At 42.2% G+C, this 14,585-nt stretch overlaps 1 protein-coding gene across 1 annotated transcript; it reads left to right on the top strand.

Moving 5' to 3' along the window:
- Positions 1-4,042: 4,042 nt before the first annotated feature.
- On the top strand, positions 4,043-14,249 carry GORASP1 (golgi reassembly stacking protein 1). Its single transcript, XM_062621388.1, has 9 exons — positions 4,043-4,305; positions 6,693-6,773; positions 7,861-8,064; positions 8,737-8,823; positions 9,185-9,315; positions 9,823-9,964; positions 10,466-10,610; positions 10,964-11,113; positions 12,332-14,249. The coding sequence occupies exons 1-9, from the start codon at positions 4,243-4,245 to the stop codon at positions 12,553-12,555; spliced, it is 1,227 nt and encodes a 408-aa protein (XP_062477372.1). The 5' UTR covers positions 4,043-4,242; the 3' UTR covers positions 12,556-14,249.
- The last annotated feature ends 336 nt before the right edge of the window (positions 14,250-14,585 follow it).

Below are 14,585 nucleotides of genomic sequence, written 5' to 3' on the forward strand. Positions count from 1 at the left end.
GAACCGCGAGCCTCTCCAACCCACTACGCCTTAGAGTGAAAAAAAAATTTAACTCAGTCACGGAGGAGCCAGGTCTGCAGATGGCTACATACCGAACGAGAGACATCTGATAAGAGACACAGCTGCGAGCAACGGAGACCCCGAGTTCGGCGCAGGATCAGCCCCCGAATCCCCTGAATCCGAGCCAGATTTGTGTCCTCTGCTTCCAGACCCTGACTCTTTGTCTCCCGGGTCGGTCTGCTCGGACTTGCTGGCCCTGGAGACGCTCAGTTGTAACAATGGGTAACCAAATATGTGATCATTACTGGGGAATTTTCTGCAATGGGCATCTTTGCATATCCTGTGTTTACTACACAGCAGGGGGCTAAAGAGTGGGAAGCTCTTGATCTCAAAATAGTTAAGGAGGCCTGGCAAACAGTGACCACGTATGTGTTAAAATTCTCTTATACTCAAGCTGTATATGATTTTTTCTTGCAATTGACAGGGAGAGCCCATACAGTTTCTCTGTGATACTCATGTACTAGAAGTTGGTAAATATAAGTATGTCCAGGTTTCTGTCAACCCTTGGAGACCTCTGTAGATACTGCTGGCCACTTCTTCCAGCACAGGCTGGCCACCTGTGTCGGAATGAGTGTGCATTTTGGTCAGTATAAAAGCCCAAGCCTCATACAATGTGGGGGAGGCAGAGCCTCTGCGGGGACGCCCGCTAAGGTTGAGCCTGCCACCTTGCACTGCAATGATGCTTCTCGGAGCTGGTTTGCTGTTAGTCTCCACAGGGTCCTTGTTCTGTACGTGGGACTGTAGTAGGAGTAATGACGGCTTTTGCAGGGACTCAAAAAAAAAAAAAAAAGGGGGGGGGGGGGAGAGAGTAATGATGTTACATTTAACTTTAACCTGACTACTTCTGAAGAACTGATAACCTGGGGGAGGGGGTATATTTGTGCCCTCCTGCCTACAGGTCCATGGTGACTGCCTGCAGTTTGTCAAGCCTTGCCATGAGCTGGACAGACGAATGGATAAACCTGATGCCTCAGCTACAGGAGCTGACCGTGATTACCCCAAGCAGAATGAGATAGAGGAAGAACAAATAACTGCAAAACATCACTTGGGGGCAACTGAAAAGTAACATCCTGAATATGTGTGCTTGTAAAGTAGCTATTATTAGAGGTTGTGATTTTGTGTATTTACTAGCTAGTTGCTAATAAGAAACTGCACCTTGTATTGTATAGATTTGTCACTTGTAAAAGAGATGTTAAGAGTATGGAAATTTGCAGTAGCTGCTAGAAAATGCTAAGGCAAAAGCTAGAAAAATTTTAATACAATGGTAGTGTTATAAAGCAGGTGATGGAACAAATTTAAGAGGGGGGGAGAATTCCACTGGTAAGAAATTTCTTTGGCTAGTCCTTCACTGCCATCAGCATCTTCGACATGCTGCTGCACCCTGTAATAGTTACTCTGCTAATGTAAATTTGTGTGTGCCTTGCTGTAGTAGCGACTTGTTACTGGATAAAACAAAAGGGGGGAGATGTGGAGACAGTGTTCTCACAAGAGAATGCATAATTGGTACATAAACTTTGAACAGTCCTGAAAGATACAGCAAGGCCATGAGAGGCCTAAAGAAGCTTAAGCAAGCAAGATAAGAGGCTGGAATTCACCAAGTTAATGAGAACTGTGGACTGTTGGCAAGCTTTCAAGGTTGAGTTCTCACACCTGTGTTTAACCAATTATGTGTTAGTCACTAAGGGTCTTCAAAACATGTATCCAATCATAATATGCCAAATCACTGTAAGTGCTTCAGCCGGGGCCTTGGCTCAACTAAGCAGACAATTCTACATCGAAGGCAATTTCTGATTTGTTTTAATGTTGACTCTGTGAGACATGCAACACTGCAGAACCTTTTGATGTTGGAACAGGGACATGGATGTGAAGAGTTTGATGGAATGTGTTGTATGAGTCTCTCTGATTATGCTAATTCGATGCATGCACAGCTGAGAACCCTGGCTCAGCTTACCCAGCAATAGTAAATGAGCAATATCCTAAGAATAACAAGAGGGTTGTCTTCACGGGGCATTACAGGTTGAGTAAAACACTGTTTAAAAGTATTGCACTTAGGTATCATTGATTAGGTTAATCATCGTAGCTATTAGACTTGTTTATAGTTGTGTGATAAAACAGGTGAACAGAATAACCCATAATGCCTTGCTTGCACAAAGAAAAAGGGAATTGTTGCAGAATGACTCTAAGAGCAGAACCATAGAGTTCTGGAGGACTGTGCAAGCAAGGCAGGGGGTGGCCCCCACAGGTGGCCGGAGACTGGACCTGGGAGGAGAATGTGGAGGAAGCTGTGGGGGCTAACCAATACTGTTATGCCAAGAAGGAGTGGCTGAATACCACTCCTATATATGTGTGAACTGCATCACAAATAGAAGTTGCTTATCACCCATATTGGGTTGGCCTGTCTGCTTCTCCTCGCCGCTTACAGGGATCAGACTCTCTTCTCCAGCATCTACTTTTGGTGCATCTGAAGAAATATTTCTGATTTTTATTATAGGCAGAAATACAATTGCATGGCCAACAACATAGCTGTTAGATATTCAGAATAAAAGGAATGTAAGAAAAAAATATAAGGTTCCCAAATGTATGTAGCAGGAAACACAGAAAAATGCTTGACAGAGATTTATTTTTTCTGAATACCCACATGCACTCCTATCATATGCTCAGTGAAGGCAATGCACAGATCTGCAATCACAGCTTAGAGGAAACAATTACTTAAAAAGGCTCCTGAGAACATCCTGGCCTTTCTTTGGAGAAAACTGATCCAGAATGTATGGCTTTCATAAATAAATAGTTATTGAAGTGACAGGGAATTTCAGCTTCACTGGGAAGCAAAGGCAGAGGAGGGAGAAAGCACCTTTTTCTCCTCTTCTATCTTTATGCATCACACTTGGACCACAGAAATTATGTGGATGGATCCTTTGGAAAAATGACATCTCAGTGGTGAGAGCAGTAACTACCAGGGAGGCTTACTAAAATGGTGGGTTTAAACTGGAAGGAAAGTACTCATGCAGGAAATATAACTGGCACTTTAACTATATTAATATAATAATGCTTAAAATTATTACTACCAATAGAAAACTTTCAGAACATTAATAAGTTAAAGGCAGAATCAGAAGAATTCAATCATAGAATCATAAAATCCCAGGTTGAGAAGGACCTCAAGTTTCATCTGGTCCAGGCTTTCTAGGTAAAGCATGACCTAGGCTAGATGGCCCAGCAGCCTGTCCAGGTGAAACTTAAGTGTCCAGTGCTGGGGAACCCACCACTTCCCTGGGGAGATTATTCCAACAACAGACTGTTCTCACTGTGAAAAAATTTCCTCATGTCCAGTCGGAATCTCTCTGGGAGCAACTTGTGCCCATGACCCCTCATCTTTTCCATGTGGCTCCTTGTACAAAGGGAGCCTCCATGTTCTTTGTAGCCACCCTTTAAATACTGACACAATTCATCCTAAGTAAAAAAAAAGCAGAGCAGATACGAAATTTCATGGAAATAGAAATATCACCACTTCTTAATAATCACCTAATCACAAGGCTCCCTGTGTCTTGAAAAACAGCAACATGGGACCACTGATTTGCTTCTTCAGCTCTAATGCCAGATTTTCTCAGCTGGTGGATATATTTTTCATGAGCATAGCTCATAATACGTTCCTAGGGGGGGAACAGAACAGAAACATTTGCTCTTTTGAAATGAAGACGGGCTGAGAGCGCTGGACTTGTTCAGCCTCGAAAACAGAAGGCTCTGGGGAGACCTGAGGAGCAGTTTCTAGAGCCTAAAAGGGCCGACAGGAGAGCTGGAAAGGGGCTTTTTGCAAGGGCAGATAGTGATAGGACAAGGGGGAACAGCTTTAAACTGAAAGACGGCTGCGGCCTGGTGGCTCTGGAAACCAGCTGCCACCTAACCCGCCTCAGCACCCACCACCGCAACGCCGGCCATCAGCACAGCTCCGGCCGCTTCCCCCCGGCTTCCCCCGGCCCCGCCCCGTCACCGCGTCACGCCAGACAGCAGAGCGGAGCTCAGTTCCCATCTTCCTCCGCCGTAGAGGGCGCTGTGCTCGGCGCTCGCTTGCTCAGGCCTGCGAGGCCGTCGGCTGAGGGGGTGGTGTCGAGGGCGATGTTCGTTGCTGTTGCCGTTGCCGCCGCCGGCTGAGCCCTCCGCTCCGCGGCCGTGAGCACGGCGCCGGGCATGGGCCTGGGATCGAGCTCCGAGGTTCCCGATGGCGGCGCCGAGGGCTTCCATGTGCACGGGGTGAGGCGGCCGCCGCCGGGCCCGCGGGCGGCTTCGCGGCGGGCGCTGAGGCGGGACCGGCGGCGCGCGGGGTCCCGTTTCTCCCCCTCCGGTCTGTGGCGGCCGAGGCAGGCCGAGCCCCCTGCGAGGGCGCTGGGCTGGGGCCTGTCGGCCGCGGGCTCCCTGGCCCTCACTTGTCGGATCCTTCCAGGGAACTGCCACGACGGCGGGGGAGGAGCGGCCGTGCCGCCCCGGAGGCCATGGGTACCCGCCCTGTCGGCTTCGCTAGGCTCAGAGCCTCGACCTGCCGTGTCTTGGCTGGCGGCAGTTGAGGGGAGCCTTTTGTGCAGCTTTCGAGGAACTTGGCATGGTTTAAGAGCAGGATAGCCCTTTCTGCGGCCTCGCTCTCTTCCAGATTACATTGACTGGCAGATCTGACTCATTTCTCTGCAGTTCTTTACAGCATCTTGGCTGGGGGCTGATTCCTGCTTCAGACAGTGTTTTCCTGAGGGGCTGCTTCTCACAGGCGTTGTATGGAGATGCAGATTTGCTCTAACTCCTGCATCTGGCAGATTGTCTGCACGCACAGTGGTTTAAATGCGTAACTTGGAGCTTAAACGTAGGCAGAAGGATTGCTGATAACAGCTGTTGCAGACGTCATCACTTCATTTAGTTGGTGGTCTTCCTCCCTGAATAAGAGCGGAAACGTTTTTCCAGCGTGCTGCTTTCCACTTCATCGGTGGTGTGTGGTTCTCAGTGTCACAAGATATGCTTATAGGTTACCACTGTTGTTAGGGGTTCCGCTTTTGTCAGTCTCCTTAACTGGGTTAGCTCCGTATGAAGTGACTGTTGGTCACAAAGTGCAGCCTCCTTTCATGCTAAGTGCAGCATACTGCTGAGTTTTCTGAAGGGTGATTTTGGACACCTACAGTATGCAGGAGACAAAGTAATTTCTTTTTGCTACATGGAATTCATACAAATTCTGGTAGGTGTCATTTTGAAGACCAAATACTGTAGGGTTTTTTGCAACTTACATCATCATATGGGAGTCTCTATGGCTTTTAGATACCTGAACAGCTATGTCATGAGCTCTGTAATAGCTTCCGTGTACTTCTTTTTGCATACATTTTCATCCTTGATGTCCTGTTACGTGATATTTACATTGTAAGGCTTCTTGCACGTTATTTAGAATTTGGAGTAAACTTTTCTTAACCTTTTAAACTTTTGTTTCAGCATAAGCTGGCTGTTTGCTTTAGATGCAGTCTAGGGTTGTGATGTAAGTTAATACTTCCTACTCCAGTTGTGGTTACAGTGGTCAGTTTTGACTGTTAAAAATAAAGCATGAGGTGTTATGTGGTTTTGGGGTTTTTATTTTCTTTAAAAGCTTTTGCTGAAATAATTGTGCTGTTACTTAAGTATATTTTGTAACCTGAATAGACAGTTATGCCAGCAAAAGCCCCAGTACTGATACAACTTTATTAGAGATAAAAATAAACAGCAGCTGGGTAGCACAAGACCAAATGTGAGAGGTAGCAGTTTAAAGTTTGTTAGCAATGTACTTTTAGATTAGGTGGTGCATGGGTTGTAACTTAGTGTTTAAATTGTGGGGTGGCTTTCGGAAGTCAAACGTATTGCAGGTTAAGGGCTGTGCTGTTGCATTAACAAAAGGTAAAGATGAAAGCAGTACAAACTGGTAAGCATGATAGCAGCGGTTCCCTTGATATATGTTGCTGTGTCAGTATACTTTGAAGTGGGTATGCTTTCATATACTCTGCATATATCAAGCTCCATGTAACTTTTGGTGGGTTTTATCCCAGTGTGAGTGCGTTTTAATAGGTATTCGCTATATTTCTTTCTTACACTATTTTACAATAACCTGGTTATAATGAAATTGAGATGTTGCAACTCTTCATGAATCTTCTGTAAGAGATAGCAATCTTCTTGACCAGTACTTGTGGTTAGCCATGTGTTTGTATCATACTCTTTTAAGTGTTCCTATTCAAATGTGCTGTAAGTTGTGGGAACCCAACTGTAAATTGTATTTATGTAAAACATGGCTGTGATGTAACTGGGGGCTCTCAGTGTTCTCAGGCTATTACTAGCATGGAAGAAAATCCTGAAGCAGCACTTTGGAAACTAAGCTCTTCTCCAAAGTCTTCAGTGTTTAATAATTCTGTGCTGTGCACTCTGAATCGCAATACTTGTGTCTTGTGTGGAGTCCAAAACCTGATTTTTACAGCTTAATTTGGACGTTCATTGTTCATAGTCTTATAATAACAAATTCACAGTTGTGGACTGCTTTCCAAAGTCTGTGATCTCACCTGTGGTTCTGCTCTAAAGTCAATATTGAATCAAGTGTAAATATTAACACTGTAACATAATGTAAACCTAAAATGTATGTTTTGCAGGTTCAAGAAAACTCCCCAGCTCAACAAGGAGGACTGGAACCTTTCTTTGATTTCATAATTGCCATAGGACACACTAGGCTTGTAAGCCTCAAATGATTTTATTGTTTCTTTTTTTTTACTTGCATGAAATACGGGCATTGTAATGCTGTAACGTAGAGGCCAAAGCTGTTGCGGTAAATAAAGCTTTTCATATTGGACATTGTATATGGCATTTAAAGATAAAGCGAAACTTGGCAGTGTTCAAAATCTCTTCTCTGGCTGGATCCAGATTTGAGGAAAGAGCCTTATTTATGCCTTTAGTCACCCAAACTCCTTAACAGATTAACACCATGTTTATGATATTAGTCATTCATGTGTATTTTCTGCCACAAGAATATCAAATTGGTGAGTCAATGGTAAGAGCTCAACATTTATTTAAGCAAACTTGTTTCAACATTTCAACATTTGATAAAGCATGGAAAAGAGTCGTAGCCTGTCTGATTGTACTTTAAGAACACTGTTCCTCTATGTTGAGTTATGAGAAAAGAATTGAGCTTTGGTTTGATTGTTTTTTTGTTTTTTTGTTTTTTTTTGTTTTTTTGTTTTTTGTTTAAAAGGCTTGCAGCTTTGGCTGTATGCTTCACCCTAAGTACATACGAGCTGAATTCATTAAGTTTGTCTTGCTTTTGTTAGCGGAGGCTCCTTCTGAAAGTGATTGTTATAATGGTAGGTTTTGGTGGAAGATCATTTAATCTTTTAACAGGGCAGAAATAATGATAGTTCTCTAAGCAACTCACAAACAGCCTGTCCCTTCGCAGCCAATATGCGCTGACTGTGAGGGGTTATTGAATAAGGACTGGGATCAGAAGCATGAAGAACAATGTTGCTGCTTATTGTTAGGCTACATAGTTGAGATCTAATATTGCTGATATAATTTAATAGCAGTTACAAAGAGCAGGAATGTAAGTGATTAAATGGAGTAGTAGTAAGTGCTTATGTAAAGGGACGTGAGCTGACAGCGCTTCTTTCTAATGAAAAAAAATTGAACTGCTGGGACTATTTTTAAAGCAAAGAGCCTATACTTCGACAGTTTTGGTTCTTTGTATTCAAATTCTGACACAGGCATGACATCTGTATGACAGGTGCCACTAGAAATAATATTAATCATCTCTCATTTTGTGCTCTACAGAATAAGGAAAACAATATGCTGAAAGATCTCCTGAAGGCAAATGCTGAAAAAGCAGTGAAGCTGGAGGTGTATAATATCAAAACAATGAAAATGAGAGAGGTGGAGGTGATCCCCAGTAACATGTGGGGAGGACAAGGTCTTCTTGGAGCCAGTGTGAGGTTCTGCAGTTTCCAGGGAGCCAATGAACATGTGTGGCATGTTTTGGTGAGACAGAATTCGTTGGTGGCTTGTCAGTGTTCATACAACCTTGTTTTAAAGGGTAATGTTTAGAATTAACATGTATGTGGAAGTACAATGCTGAAATCACACAGTGGTAGTCTTGGAGTTTTGTCTGAGCTATCTGAATAGGGAAAAGTAGTGGATGACTGTTAAATATTGCCTGTTACTGTAAAGCAAAATTAACTCCATCCCAACTGGACCAAATAGTGTGTGATGAGGAGAAGGTTTTTTCATCCTCTATTGAAGAATCAGTGGCAAAAGCAAAAAGATTCTGGCCTGATTGGTGCCTCTGTGTTGGCTAAACTGCATTAATATTAATGTTACAAAAAGCACCAAAAAACTATTTTAAGATCGAGAAGAATAGCTGAAAGAGTAGAACTGAGTAGGAAAGACTGTTATGTTTCTGATTGTTTAAATAAGCACAACTTCTCAACATCTTCAGAGGATCCCGTTTTGAATTGGTAGCACCTTGGTCTTTCTTATTCAGGATTTTTTGCAAGATGTCACACCTAGGGGTAGACTTTTTCAGGACTGCTGTTTTGTCCCATAATTAAAATGTTCTGTCCTTCAGTTGGTTTTGGGGTTAGCTTTTGCTTTTAATAGTGGGGTAGTTTATCCTTCTGCAAGTACATATGACTCAATGTTATTCTTTCACAGGATGTTGAACCTGCATCTCCTGCAGCTCTAGCTGGTCTACAGCCATACACTGACTACGTTGTGGGATCTGATCAGATTCTTCAGGAGGTAGGGCCCATGTTTCTTCAGTCGTGCCTGCCAAGTGTATATTGTAGGGTCTGGATTTTATGTTTTTTTATAAGTCTAATGGTGTGTACATCGAATGTGTGGGGATTGTGTTTAGGGATTTTAGGAGGTTGATGTTTATGACAGATGCTTCATGGGTCAGGTAAACATTATCTTTTTTTTAAATGTGACAATAAAGAAAAAGTTGCCCCTAAAGATCAAACTGTACTAGTGAGTTTTAGTCTGTCTCTGGGGTTGTAATATTTCATGTTGAAGTAAATAACTACCTAAAATGCTAAGCTGCTTCCAGCTCCTTGTCTTGTGCATTTGAGTTTAACAACCATTACTTTCTTTTTTTTCTTAGTCGGAGGATTTCTTTTCCCTGATTGAATCCCATGAGGGAAAGCCGCTGAAGCTGATGGTTTATAACACTGAAGCAGATTCCATTCGAGAGGTAGTTGTGACTCCCAATGGAGCTTGGGGTGGAGAAGGAAGGTACTGATCTCCCTCCGGACAGTCATTGGCTGATGACAGGTTATATACTCACTGTAAATGGGCTCTTGCTAAGAGTATTATTACTGTTGATTACAGCTTGTCAATTTCAAGTTAAGCTTTGTTTACTTACACTTGTCAAACAAAACTGTTAATCTTTCCAAAAAAACCCGACAACCGAACACAAAACACAAACTATCTTAGAACAAGGAATTAGGCATGTTCTGGATCCAAACTTGTGTTGACTTCCCCAGTATCAGAGTCACTAGCTACATTCTCATAGTCGGGTTATCTATTTTGTAAAGATACAAAAATAATCAACTGAAGGCTAACTTACGTATGTCAAAATGTCAAATGCAGAGTGCTCCTTGAGTACTGCAAGTAAGTAAAATGATTCTTGCAGGTAGGTATTTCTTGCTATAGATTAAAGACTCAAACTCTTTAGAGACTCAGAATTTAAAATGCTTACTAGTTTTGTTTTTCAAGTCTTGTTTTACTTTCCATGTCCAGTTTAGGATGTGGTATTGGATATGGCTACTTGCACAGAATTCCAACACAGTCTACAATAGCCAAGAAAAAGCCAGAAAGCAAACCACCTTCACCCTTGCCAGAAGCTGGAGCTCCTGTAGCATCTACTGACGGCTACACAGAGGTATGTAAGAAATTAGTTCATATTTTTGGCATGTTCTCTGGAGTTTCTAAGTGTTTTGCTTGTTGGAACATTTATAGTGCAGTATATTTGGGTACAGCATACAACTTTGCTTGAATGAAACAGTTATGTGAAGAGAAAGTGATAGCTGCTTATGCTGAGCAGCTGGCAGGTCACCAGTGTTGGCCGATAGAAATCTTTGCCAGATATTTTCTTCACATTTTGAAGCCTTGCGTACTACAACTGTGTCAGTCAATGAGAATTAGAAGAATATCCTGCTCACTAGGAAATAAAATACACCTACAAGAATTAAGAGTGGACTGTTCTGAACGTACTGGCTTTAAAAGACTACATTGGAACATGCCCTGATCGGTGGTTTGGCAGTCGTAGGTTCTCTGAATTGGTGTATTTGGAGACCAAGGCAGAATGCTTTCATAGGAAGATCGTTTTCAGCTGAAGCTTTAGATACAAAAAGATGCTTTTCTTCTTACTGTGTCATTCCAGACTCCTTTATTGGCACCTACTTCTCAGAGTGACAACTGTGAAGTACTTACGAACTTGGATCATTCTGCAGATCAAGAAATGAGTAGTTATTCACCAGAAAGCTCACTTTCTCCTCCTCCCCCTCTCCAGAGAGTTATGGATCCAGGTATGTTTCCTTAGGTGTTTTTTTTCAGCAGTTCTTCAGAGGACATCTAAGTAAACTAGTAACATCTTGAGTCTGATACTTATGTGAGGAACTAGGAGCATTGGTGGTGGTTTTCCTTGAAGTTTTTGACTTCACTGCATTTTAGAGCTGTAGAATTTGGGTACTGGAAGCCTGACTGAGGCTGACATTCTGCAGGGATCTTTCCACTGATGACAGCTAATATCTAGGTTAAAATCATTTGTATTTAGCAGGGAGGGGACTTCAGTGACTTCAGTCCTGATATAACATGTCTTTTTCAGTCTGAATTTGTGTTATGTCTAAGTCAGTACTATAATGTTTGCTTTCTCCTTCAGGATTTCTAGATATGTCTGATTCATTTCCTGAACTCGCGAACTTAAAAGTGTCCGACATGTCTTCATCTGCCTCCTTTAACACACCAGCAGCAGATGCTTTAGTAGGCACTGAGAAGTTAATGTCAGACAATGACACTTCTGCTTGTTTTGGTAAGTGTATTCAATATTTCCTTTGGGCCTCTGACCTAATTTCTGGAGTGGCACCAACTCATGCATGCTCCACAGCATCATGCTTTTTGGAAACCAGCCACTTGTAAGAAAAATCAGAAAGGGGATTGGCTAAAATGAGATGGAAACGTAGCAGAAATCAAGTTTAGAAGTGGTCAAAAAATAATTTTTTTTTTGGTAAGATTATATATTGTGCCTTTAAATGAAAATGTTGATGATCCAGATTAAACTGACCTTAAAAGTACGTATTTCTAAAATCAGTGTATATGGTTTTTTTTTACCACAGGCTTGCCTTCACCCTGTAAAGTGAAAGAAAAATTGCAGTCATCTTAATAGTGACTTTTTGTGGTGGGCTGACCCTGGCTGGATGCCAGGTGCCCATCAAAGCCACTCTGACACTCCCTTCCTCAGGTGAACAGGGAAGAGAAAATATAATGAGAGGCTTATGGGTCAAGATAAGGACGGGGAGAGATCACTCAGCAATTACTGTCATGGGCAAAATAGATTTTACTTGGGGAAATTGATTTTAATTTCTTACCAATAAAATCAGAGTAAGAGAATGAGAAATCAAACCAAATTCTTAAAACACCTCCCCTCCCCACCCCTCCATTCTTCCCAAGTTCAACTTTACTCCCAAATCCTCTATCTCCTGCCTTGCAGCAGGTATCCCAGAGATGATATCACTGTCACTGATAGGCCACAGCCTTGACCAGCAGCAGGTCCATCTTGGAGCCAGCTGGCATTGTCTCTGTTGGACACAGGGGAAGCTTCTCATAGAAGCCACCCCTTTAGCCCCCTGCCCTCCCCCAAAAAAACTTTGCCATATAAACCCAATACACTTTTCTATTAAAAGAAAAAAATGAAATTGTTCACACTGTGAATGCCTTTCCCTTTCAAAAGGTGGGGTGACTTAGGAATGGTAAACCCCAAATCTCCAGCATTAGGAATACAGCAGACAAAATGGTTCATGGCCTGTTAAAAACCTGCTTGTACCATCAGATTTTCTGAATTTGGGGAGAGCTGAGTAAGCACAGCCCATGTAGTTGACAGTTGTGAGTCTGGTTATGTGCCTGTATGAGGTGTCTCATTCAAGCTGGTTTCTCATGATGTATGGGCACCAGAGGCACTGCACATTAGACTGACAAGTTTTGTTTATTTGTTTGGTTTTGTTTTTTTTTTCAATCTGTTTCCATTTCCCAGAAAATGCCACAGCTTTGGACCCTGAAGACACAACCATGTGTTCTGAAGGCTCAGTCAAGCAGCCCGAGTTGGATGAGCTGCTGTCTTCAGTTCCATCGTTACCTTCTTTAGCTCTTCCTCATGAAATCTCTTCAAACACAACAGCAGAAACTGGTTCCTTTGAAGATGCAGTTATACGGTTCCACGACAGTATTAAGAATTCCTTAACTACTACACCGGTGTAACCAGATGATGAAGCAGCATGTGAACAGAAAGAAGCATACCAGATGACAGGTGAAGTGGATGCTGGTTTTGTTTACAGACTGCCATGTGCTGTAACACTACAGCTTGGAGTATTTTTCTGATCCTGAAAAAATTACAGTCATTCTATTTTGTTAACGTATTATGAAAGAAATCATATGAAGTACGTATCCTGTTATCTCTTCCAATTATTTTTTAATGGATTGATCTGTCTTCAAATTTTGGAACTCTGTCCAAAAATAATCAAATTAATGGAGAAATTAATGCAGAAACAAGTTGGAGACTGGCAAAAAGTCAAGTTCCTGAAGTCACATTTGCCTGCACGTGCCTGAACAGTGACAATTGATGATTTTCTCAGTATGATTGATGGCATTAAAAATATTGATGGTTTTGACTTGCAAGAAAGATTTTTCTAATGGTACACCTCACTGGGACAGCTCTGGTGCCTTTCAAGGCATTTCCTACCCTGGGATTCCTACTTATTAGTCTGCAAACTGTTACTTTCCTTGTTTAAGAGTCCCTTTGCTGTAGCAGTTATTTGTGTACCATCTCTACAATACCTTTGCAGGAAAGGATGCACTGTGTGGTTTGCAGTTGCAGCATATAGAGAGGACAGAATCATGGTTGATGGGGCCTGTCCTTCACTTCAGCTCTTCATAGATCATGTGTTTGGTCTCACAGTTAAAAAGAAAAGGTGGGGGGAAGCATCATGGTTCTTTGAAACAAACTGAAGTGAAAAACGTGGTTGTCTGTGTTTTCAGGGTGATTAGCCTTTTCATGAATGTGTTGTGGTTTCTGTAGTGACAGAAATAGCTTTTCTTTAGTTGTGCTTTTCTGTTCACCCATTGCTATTTTTATACAAATCGTTAAGTTGAAGACACAGGGAGGGAACACATTCGTGCAACAACGTCTATTGGGTCTATTGGTTTTTATAGCTGTTTTGTTTGCACTTTTCTCCAAAGAGCTTCTGAATGTAATAGCAAACACAAAATGGATGACAACAGAAATCTGGGTGGGTTTATACCCCTCAGGGGAGTGATTCGTAATGGAATTTTAAAGTTGATAGTTGGGAATAACTTCACTAGAGCTGGTACAGTTAGTGTGGTGAAAATCCTTCATAAATTAAGAGAATGGGGTACGAGGTTAGGTGGGTGCTTAAGGTAGATGTAAGTTGGAGTATGCTTATTTAGCACAATATTGTCCAATTTCCTTTTCCCTACCCTGTGTCGCAATCTGTTTCTACTGAGATGAGGCAGGGAAGTGAGTGATGAGGCTGATGCCACTCCATGACACAGGACAGTAAGCCTGTGTCCCATGGGATTACCTGGAACACCTCAGCTTAACCAAAGGCTTGTGTAGCACAAGAGCAATCTTCAGGGGAGTCTGCCCTTACATTAAATCCATCCTTTATATCTCCTCATCTCTCTCATTAGTTTGAAATACTGTTTTCACTTGAAATACAGTTGTTCTGAAAAGGATGGTCAAAATATCTTTTTCTTTAAAGAAGAATGTATTAAGTCCTAACTTCTGGTAGGAGAATGAAGACATTTTAAACTCAATAGTAAAAAGATTATTTTCATTTTGCTATATTGCTAAGATGATTTTCCTCTTTTCTTTCCCCAACTGCCTGCTACAAGGGTGAACAGCCAAACACTAAAAATAAATGTGATTGAAGCTATGGGTAAGTTTGTTTGGTCTCAGAGCCTGATGACTGAAGACATCTAGGTGCTCTCTTTGGGTTTTTGTTGTTGTTTGTTTAGGACTGCTTCTAGTCTTACACCTTTGCCAGGAGTGTTTCTAAGCTGGTGGTAGCTCATTTAAGTGCTGCTGTACCATAAGCACCCTTTGGAAATTTAAGAGCATAGAATGTCAAAACTTACGCTAAATTTGAAATGGCAAAGTAATAAATGGTGTAATGCTTTGGGACACCTGCATCCACCCTGCTCCGTGTCAGCTGACTCTGGGGAGAGGGGGTGAGTCTTAGCTGTTCATGAAAATTTGATTCTTTGGTCAT

This window comes from Pezoporus occidentalis, unplaced genomic scaffold, assembly GCF_034315485.1.
Source record: "Pezoporus occidentalis ecotype Australia unplaced genomic scaffold, CSIRO_AGI_Poc_V1 ctg23, whole genome shotgun sequence".
In the NCBI taxonomy this organism is placed as follows: domain Eukaryota; kingdom Metazoa; phylum Chordata; class Aves; order Psittaciformes; family Psittacidae; genus Pezoporus; species Pezoporus occidentalis.

Excerpts from the sequence above, each read along its gene's own strand:
- GORASP1 (XM_062621388.1), top strand. The coding sequence starts at position 4,243 with ATGGGCCTGGGATCGAGCTCCGAGGTTCCCGATGGCGGCGCCGAGGGC. Across the intron at positions 9,316-9,822 it reads GCTTGGGGTGGAGAAGGAAG|TTTAGGATGTGGTATTGGAT; the intron begins GTACTGATCTCC and ends TTCCATGTCCAG. Across the intron at positions 9,965-10,465 it reads CTACTGACGGCTACACAGAG|ACTCCTTTATTGGCACCTAC; the intron begins GTATGTAAGAAA and ends GTGTCATTCCAG.